The sequence below is a fragment of the Sinohyriopsis cumingii genome, chromosome 4, assembly GCF_028554795.1.
Source record: "Sinohyriopsis cumingii isolate HCF-2022 chromosome 4, ASM2855479v2, whole genome shotgun sequence".
Classification (NCBI taxonomy): Eukaryota; Metazoa; Mollusca; class Bivalvia; order Unionida; family Unionidae; genus Sinohyriopsis; species Sinohyriopsis cumingii.
In genome coordinates this window covers 111,196,623-111,206,406 of record NC_142964.1, presented here as the reverse complement: position 1 = coordinate 111,206,406, position 9,784 = coordinate 111,196,623, and the positions used below count along the sequence as shown (strand labels likewise).

At 35.2% G+C, this 9,784-nt stretch overlaps 1 protein-coding gene across 1 annotated transcript; it reads right to left on the bottom strand.

The window, feature by feature from the left end:
- Positions 1-829: 829 nt before the first annotated feature.
- On the bottom strand, positions 830-8,033 carry LOC149801888 (uncharacterized). The gene is made up of 5 exons (XM_089956267.1): positions 7,841-8,033; positions 6,169-6,226; positions 5,601-5,788; positions 4,067-4,213; positions 830-1,644 (listed from the first exon to the last, which is right to left on the bottom strand). Exons 1-5 carry the CDS (start codon positions 7,973-7,975, stop codon positions 1,420-1,422), a joined length of 753 nt encoding a protein of 250 aa, XP_089812393.1. The 5' UTR covers positions 7,976-8,033; the 3' UTR covers positions 830-1,419.
- Between the last annotated feature and the right edge of the window lie 1,751 nt (positions 8,034-9,784).

Here is a 9,784-nt window from a genome sequence, read left to right as displayed (position 1 = left end):
TGCCGACCAATCGTAGCGGGCGTCACATACTGTTTGGGTTGACACCTGGGGCATTTCAATCCAACTAAGAAACATGAGTGTGTGGTGTAACTATTCCCACTCATGTTTATTAGCCTTTCAGTCAGGTTGTTAAGGACTAGTTAGTCCTACACTTGAGTGGCTTAATTAAAAAGTACTCTGAGTACATAAAAGCCTGGGGGATGAGGCTCCTTTTCCTTCCCCCAGGAGTAATTAAAAATCACGCAGTGCGTGAATAAACAAGTGGTACATGTTCAAAAGAACGAAAACCACTGTAATCCAACTAACCAACGAATCAAGTTCAATCATACTTAGAACCATTGGAATTCAATCAGATTTGATCACAAAACCAACACATGCATATCAATACAAATAACTATTACAAAGAAAATACAAATCTTTAATTTTGCAACAACTTAATCCTATGGATACTCAAATATCATGACTTTGGCCAAAAACATATCACCCCAAACAAAACACATCCACAATAATTCGATATAAACTAATAAGTGCTATGGCACTGCCAAATAAAACTTATTATATGGAGTCTCCTGACGTTAATTTATCAAGGGAACCTCCAATATTACAAATGTGGTCTCATCATGTGCTATGGCATATTCAATCTAAAACTTAAAATCACAAAGGATGTTTTCCATCACGTCCGTGTGATGGAGGTTTTCAATCCCTTTTTAGAGTATCCATAGCTCACCCCATATGCTAAGGCATATAATCTTCACAGACACACAACATGCACGCAAAAAACATAAACAAAAAACAAACTAATATACACCTTATTATTTTATACGTTTTTATTACACGATAAGATAGATAAGAACAAAAATTCTATTGGATTTGACTTAAAAGGCTGTCCAACAAATATATTCATAACAGCAACAATACACTATACACCCTGCACACATGGACATTTGACTCTGGCAGAGTCACTGAATACAATAACAATACTATAGGGAAAGGGAAGGCTCTGACATAGGGAAGGTAGAACATCAAGTAGCTATATGGCTTAATAAAAAATTACTCATTTGATAGAAAAAATATATAGCAATCCTGCTAAATTTTTACCACATTAATGTTTTCATACAATAATACTTATACACAAACGGGAGGACAGGGGAAACCCACACCAAAATGCACTTTTTGAAAAACAGGGTGTCACTTCTAAGTTCTAACCAGCCATATATGCTGGGACGGAGCTAAGAGGTGTCAACAACAACAACAAAAAAAGACATAATTCGTTGGCTTTGACCATAAAGAACAAGGCTGGTGAATAATGTATCGTTTACCATTCCCTTGTCAATATAAGTTTTATTTTTATCTTGTTATTGTCCTCTACACATTGGCTAATACAGAATCGATACACCATATTAGTCTTCTGGATCCATCTCACCAAGGTAACTCAATTCCCTGGAAGTCAATGAATCGTCCTGTCGACTCGATGTCCAACTTGCAATATACGTCCAAGAGACCTTTTACACTCTCTTCTACACCAACAGGTGCATCCGGGCCCCCCATGTCTGTCCTGACCCACCCCGGATGGAGCACGGTGCACAGAATACCAAAGTCCTTTACGTGGATACTAACCGACGTGGTCAGATGATTCAGAGCAGCCTGTATAAAAGAACACAATGTCTAACAGAGTAGTTCTAACGAGGGGTGCGTTTGGATTTATCATTTATAACCTATCTTTATAACCTATCATAGCCCAATCATGAAAATAACCCTTAGGAAATTGCAATATCATGAAAAGGTATGACGAAACGCCCTGCACTGACAGGCATCGTGAGTAATTTTGGATAAGAATCTTCCTAAAACATGCGTGAAATAAAACTATTCGTTCATATAAATATCCACATTTGTCTTTCTTTTTGTGTGTCCTTGCTAACAAACGAGTTCACGAGTTGGAAACTCGGGGCGGTATCCCAAATTGTTTAAAACTTTTATTTTGTACTTTTGTTCAAATTGTATTTTAAGCTCGCTTACCCCGACATTTTTGCATTTTTCTTTACTTTTTTATTCCTGTCCTATGACGGACAATCAACCTATTATTTCAATGATTATTTTTCTTGTTAACTTCCTCTATTGAACTATCTTTAAAAAAGGACGATATCCTCCACACTCTGGAAACAAAGGAAAGAGAAGGGAATCGAACATCACACCTATAAAATGTAACTGAAAACAAAGCATATTCTGAACCAATGCGAACAGGGAATTCTACTCTGCTCAGACACATGTCTGCTGAAAGTTTCCATTCCATTTTCACCGAACCATATGGTTCACCAAACACAATATGATATTTTGCAATAAAAGACAACACAACCGTCTAGTAAGTGGCACGAATCATAAGCACTATGTACACTTTATTCCAGAACAACGTACATGAACTCTGTATTGGAAATTTGTTGTCATCAATTTAATATGAATATACCAAAGTGTCCCTCCTTATCAAAAGATATACAAATATTAGGACCCGGTCATGGACAATCAATGAAAACATGTTTGATGAAAATAATTATCCAACGCAAAGTTCTTATGAAATAAGTCTTTAAAAACGACAAGGCCCAAAACAGAAAAGCACCATCGCCATTTTAATTATACTTTTTAATTCGTGACGTGGGTAACCATGACATTTCTACGTCGACACTCTGCATGGTAATGTAGATACAGTCTAACATACATGTAGCTCTTATCACCAAACCCATAGGATGGCATTCATAATACCAATTTTAACCATTTAAGGCTCTAAAGTACGAGGGGGAAATTGTCACTATATTTACCTATTAATTTTCTTTACTTTTTTTGCTAGAAGATTACATAAATCACCCTTAATTCGGCGTCCTGTAAATTATAACGCAGAACTTTTTATATTTCATAGCATCATAACATGTATTGATCTCCCCCATTAAAAGACTATTGGTAAAGATTTTCCTATTCAAATAAGGTTGCACATAACATATAAAGTCCTACTATTAACAGCATTCTTAACAGTAAAATACAGTTTCACCTACGGTATCCGTCTTGTAGAAACACCATCAGAAAATCAGAGCTCAATTAATACTTGAGGTTTTGTCAGCGCAATGCTTTGTGATCGCCATTCTTGCATGAGCAATCAGAAAATTGCAATTATACACTACTTTTTCGGCAAACAATGTATTTTCTATAATGTATCTGATCATAACAAAATCCATTTAAAATGGACACATCAAACAAGTTGGAATTGTCGTTAGCGTTCAATAATGCAAATTAACGGTGAGCTGACAAATCGTCCAATTAAATGCAGCTGTTAAATTCAATAACGTTTAACAGTAAACAAAGTGCACGAGATTCATCGGCATCTAAAAGATATACCTAACATATGAATTTAATAAAACAACAAAGATTAAAAAAATCTAGAATTAGGAGCTACATTTTTCATTCAGGGCATAAAATATCCACTTTGTATGTTAATTTATAATCGTCCAAGCAAAACATTCTTTTTAATGTAGAAATCTGTAATTATGAAATTGCAACAATTGTAAATGTAAGTTTCTACAATTATTAAAATATTTATAATAAATCTGAAGATATATATATATATATATATATATATATATATATATATATATATATATATATATATATATATATATATATATATATATATTAAAACATTTCACATATTTCCCCAGAATTCGTAATTTCAGTAATTTCGTGAACGCATAGGCGTCCATGGATTTATTTTTTTGGTGCTTCCCATTGAATGTTCATTTCAGCATTGCTTTGTTGCACACTTAAGTATGCATAATAATTATTTGATTCCATTCCTATGGATAAACATTATATTATATTAGAAGCATCTTTAAGTTTTAGAACATACATAATAAACATAGCGATTTTCATAATACCAAATTTGGAAAAAGAAAAATTTACAAAACTCTTTTTATTCCCTTAAAATGAAATTGCTCACCACCCCAAACCCATCCTCAAAATGACCCCGAGTACGTTCTACAAAACTAGGCTGGTTCCTTGGCACGTTGGCCTGATGCCATCTTACCTTGCTGGCCGAATAGCTGATGTGTATCCCTCTGTTGAGTGAAATGGAACCGAATTTGCTTGTTGTGTTCAGTATCGCGGCTTTGTTCCAGGCCATTCCTTTGATTGTGCTACGTTCAGCTGCCGTTTTAATCAGTGGCAGGAAAGCCTAGGAGTAAGCAATGATAACAACACAGTTTTGCTAAATAAAAAGAAAATTATACTTTCTGTATGCTCTGTCATGGATCATTGCGCACGTTTCTAAAAAGAACGCATAACTGCAATGATAATGCAGATACGTGTGTACAGAACAGATCTTAGTTTACCGGTTTCAGAGATTTCAAGCCTGTATCAAATGAAGGACGATATCTCCATTGCACAACACATAATGGATGGGGGTTGGCTGGTGCAAAGACAAACCAATAGATCTTGATGTTCCTTTTCATGAATGTTAACAGCCTGCATTGTCATATTCTAACAGAGGTATAGTTCTCCATCTTATTTCATTTTCAGTGCTAATTGGATATATTATGCAACTATATTCTTAGCAATTTCTCTTAGAAATGTGTCTTTCAGTACTTCTCTCAGCTGGCACTGAAAATTCAGTTTTAATGTGTGTGGTTAGTCGTTATGTCTTTTTTGTTTTTTAAAAAAACAAACAATTCCATGCTCTTTTTGCGTCTTCAAGACTTTTAAAGATCACGCATATGACAAGGGAGCATCCATTAAGAAAAGTTATATTCTGAAACCATTTATTATACCGTATCGACCTTAAATGCAATAAACGATCTAGAATGTGTTACGAGAAATCCAACTTTTTTTATTCATAAAATTATCTGATAATAAACAAGTAACTAGTATGCTATATTCCGGGTTCCTAAGGTCTTACCCCCGTGGATGTGCAATATATTTAAAAAAAAGTTTTGACATAAAAATCAATTTTAGTTTCATTCACACCTCTAAAAGTACAAACAGGTGTAACTGTCTAATATGTGTGTAATTAAACTATATCTGGATTGATTACCTATGCACATATAGAGTACAAAGCTTTGTTTCTGGAAGTGTCCATTTTCCGAATGACGTATTGATCAACAAAAATATGCAAACGAATCGGGTATTAATTCAGACATACATACACACTAGACAAATCGGGTATTGATTCAGACATACATACATACACACTAGATCAATCGGGTATTGATTCAGACATACATACACACCTGAGTACTGAATTTCTCCTGAAAGTTTCATTGTAACCTCGACTTTGCCGTTAATACCACCGTGGGTATTTGTGGATCTTATGCGGACACTCTTGGCGTCAAGACCTGTTGTTAAAATTAACTTTCCTTAGTTTTGTTTTAGGCGTAGAGCGTTATCTTTGTCAAAGATATTCTCTTCATGCTGAAGCATCCTTATGTGTGTTGCCATGCCACTGCCAAACCAACCGTAAACACGTCTTTCAAGCAACACACAAACGCAATGTAATTCTGAATGGATTTGTTTTCTACAGACGATCATGAAATGAATAAATATCTGCTAAATATTTGAAACTTTACCTTGATCATCATCATTGTGCCAACCACCATGACGTTGTATTCTAAGAGCATTGTCTCTGCTGTTATATCATCGAAATTTCGATGGGTGTTTATCCCGGCATTGTTAATGAGAGTATTTAAACCATTTTCCTGAACAATGGACTGCACCTGATCTCTTACTCTGTTAATGGAATCCTTGTCTGTAACATCTAAGAAAATATTATAAATGCTTACATTTTAAGACGGAAATACAATGCCAACTAAGTCTGCATGCAAGAAAAAGAAAAAAACAAACAAACCAAGAAACGAAAAGAGTTGCATCTGTCAATTATTAATCACATGAAAGAAATTCATACGCTAAGTAATGTGATCACCATCTAGACTGTGGATAATGACGATAAAAGATAATGCCCACCCATTATAAATGGGCAAATATACAGAATGTACTAAATAGTATGGTCAAATTTAACTCTTTTAATAAATCTGACTTTTGTAATATACTTTTCATGAAAACTGTATGATTTCCAATTGATCTAGTCTCTATCTACAAAAGAATTTTCAATAGTATCTTTAAACACTTTTTGCATACCTAGCTTCATGATATGAATGAGGCATTCTCTGGAATTATCTTGGATCTGCTTTAAATCCTGCAATAAATGTGAAAACAGTCTGCTTATTACTTTATTCCAAAATGTATTCATACGCATTATAAAGAATGTTTGTAGCATATATTCGGTATAAAAAAATCGACATATGCAGGTAAGTTTTATGTCCGTTGGTCAGTACCTTTTTTGATGTTGTTCTAGTGAGTTTAACGCCATTTTTCAGCACATGATGGGCTTTTACATGGTGGCCAATATATCTGGTTAAGGAATAACCTGGGAAAACCCCGTGAACCCCCCCCCCCCCCCCCCCCCCCCCCGCGGAAGCTACTAGCAAGCTTTCTTGGATATACACGTTGAACAAGCCCGAAACTCCAACGCGGACAGAGGTGAAATGTCAGTGATCTTTAAAGGCGAGCGCCTAACACCAGTAGGTCACATAGAGCCACTCAGCACCTTGAGAAGTCACGCCTTCAATACATGTCAAGAAAACATAATGCAGTCTTGTATTTATTTGGAAATGTATGATTTCAACTGTAACATAGCTTATATTCGATACCATTACAATCCTGTTTGTAGACTATTTCCATTACATTCAAAATATCATATTTACTTAGACTGTTTGGAAAAAAAAAGAAACGTTAAGCTTATACTTTCTTGGTTGTAGACCTGCTAATTAAATGTACTGTCATTTCAAGATACCATTATTAATATATATTGTATAAATATACTTGTAATAGCTGCTACAGAAGAGTAACTATAAGCCATATCTATATTGCATTAACACATCACGACTGTTGTGATTGAATAATAAATACATGGGCGAGGGCGTAGATTGATCCCCAGCATCCTAACCCTCCATGTGTCTTCTTTCGGTACGTGGATAACAATATTTCAATTCATCCCTAACCTTGCTTGAGCATATTACAAAAAATGAAACAAAATATTAAGGCACTGTACTGGTATATCAACATCAGTACCAGCTACATATGGTCACAATGTTCGGTAATATTGAATGCTCTGTTAAGAATGAAGACCAAAATGGAACCCACCACATGAATAATTAACGACAAACTGGGTACTAGACCAGGCAGATAAATAATACCAACTAAAAACGTTGACTAAAAACGACGCCTCGATGATGAAAATAGCTACAAGAAAAATATAGCACAACCCCCCCCCCACCCCGCAAAACGGTTGGGACTTTCTGTGTATCGACTGAAGCACTTATAACCAGTCAAAATGCGGTGATCGTGTCGTCATTGACCAATGAATAAGGTAACAACATTCTTTAACATCATTACAGTTCTACCAGTAATTATTATGTGAATCGGGAAAAGTAACTAAGTACGTCGAATAAAATATCTTCATACTTCCTACATTATCCTTTATATAATGTCAGCGTACAATTAGCAATGCATAATTAACAATCCATAATTAACAGTGTATAATTAACAGCGCAAAATTAACTCCCTTTTAGGGAGAAAATATTGAATCCTGAATACTCAAGGTACATGATGGTTATGCAACAAAGATCAACTTACTTACTCCGAAACTTTGAACATGTACAAAAATGTACTGAGGCCCAGATGAGGAAAAAGTAAAGGTACAAAATCCATACAACTGAAGAAACACGTGCGAGTATGCAAGTATACTTACCTTGATATTGTCAAGACTTTCACAGCAGGCGAAAATATGTTGGGGTCCATTTTCCATGGAAGCCAGCTGTCGAACTGTTTCTAGCCCTAATCCTCCATTTCCTCCTGTTATAAGCAACGAACCTATTCGCGACATTCTTAATGTCTGATTAACTTGTTTTTCCTCCGTATATATTTGGTCTCTGACACAACCACAAGACACGCCTCAAGACACGTTCAGCGTTAAGTGAAGCATATCTTGATACGTGGCGATTCATTTATTGACCCTACGCCCACTAGCGTGATGGACTCGTCTAATGGCGATTCATTTATTGACATTACGCCCACTAGTGTCGTGGACTCGTATAATGGCGATTCATTTATTGACACTATGCACACTAGTGTGGTGGACTCGTCTAATGGCGATTCATTTATTGAGACTACGCCCACTAGTGTGAGGGACTCGTATAATGGCGATTCATTTATTGACACTACGCCCACTAATTTGGGGGACTCGTATAGGTATCTTAAGAGTCAGGCACATATAATCACTTTACTTTTATTGTCACGACTTCTTAGAGTCATACGTATATATGGCTTGAAGTTGATTTGAAATAATTCAAATTATTCTTAAACCTTTGTTAATGTGCGTTTTCAAAACATTAAATTCTCGATGTTGACTGGAAAACTTGCGTCGCCAAAACGCTCAAAGTTTGAGGGTTGCAAGTTGTCAGACTATTCAGTTTTGAAAGTAGGCAATTTTTACATGTACTCCGCAGTGGCCGAGTGGTCTAAAGCGCTCTCCGTTACGGACCACTGCCAGCTCACCTCTGTCTGCGTGGGTTCGAGTCTCGGATTCGGCTAATGTGGATATGTGAGAAAGCTTGCCAGTAGCTTCTCGAGGGTCGGTGGTTCTTTCTGGGGATTTCCCGGGTTCTTCCTCCACCATTAATACTAGCAGCCATGTATAGCCTATCGTGTGCTGAAAAATGGCGTTAAACCCTACAACAACAACAACAACATGTAGTCCGCAATTAGAAAATGACCAAACATTAGTAATCGGCTTTAACAAACACCCAAACTGTTGAATTTTGTTAGAAGCCAATGCAGAGAAAGGATGACCTTTAGATTTGCTTATATCATTTGCTTTCAGTCATATTGGTAATCACACGCACGTTGATCTTTACTTGCAAAAATTAAAAAAAAATATAAAAAAAATTAAACAAATTGGTGATAGAGAAATTAGTGATGCTAATTTGAAATAAGCGTGGTGCCAATGTATTGTGGCGAATGAGCGATGTGATGGGGTTTTTACATTCAAACATTATTTATCTACAGAAATATTCATAAAAGGTACAAATAAGTCAGAACATTGATAAAAATGATCTATGGCCAGTTCTCTTCTCATTAACAATAACCTTTAGTTAAATAATCTTGATTAATAAAGGAAAAGTAGGCATTATTAATTAGCCATTGTTAATTGTACACTGTTAATTATTAATTGTTAATTGTACATTGTTCATCTTACGCTGTTAATTATACATTGTGAATTATACATTGTCAATGGTGTGCTGTTAATTATGCATTGTTAACTGTACACTGTTAATTATACATTGTTAATTATGCACTGCTAATTATATATTGTTAAGTGTACGCTGTTAATTATACATTGTTAATTTACACTGTTAATTATACATTGTTAATTATGCACTGTTAATTATACATTGTTAATTATGCACTGTTAATTATACATTGTTAAGAGTACGCTGTTAATTATGCATTGTTAAGTGTACGCTGTTAATTATACATTGTTAATTATACATTGTAAAGTACATATTGTTAACTGTATGGTGTCAATTATACATGAAATATTGTAATACTATCACACAGTAACTAACTAGAATATTAGCAGAAACCTGTGTCTGCATATTAAAGGAAGCAATACTAAAATTAATACGCTGGTTTT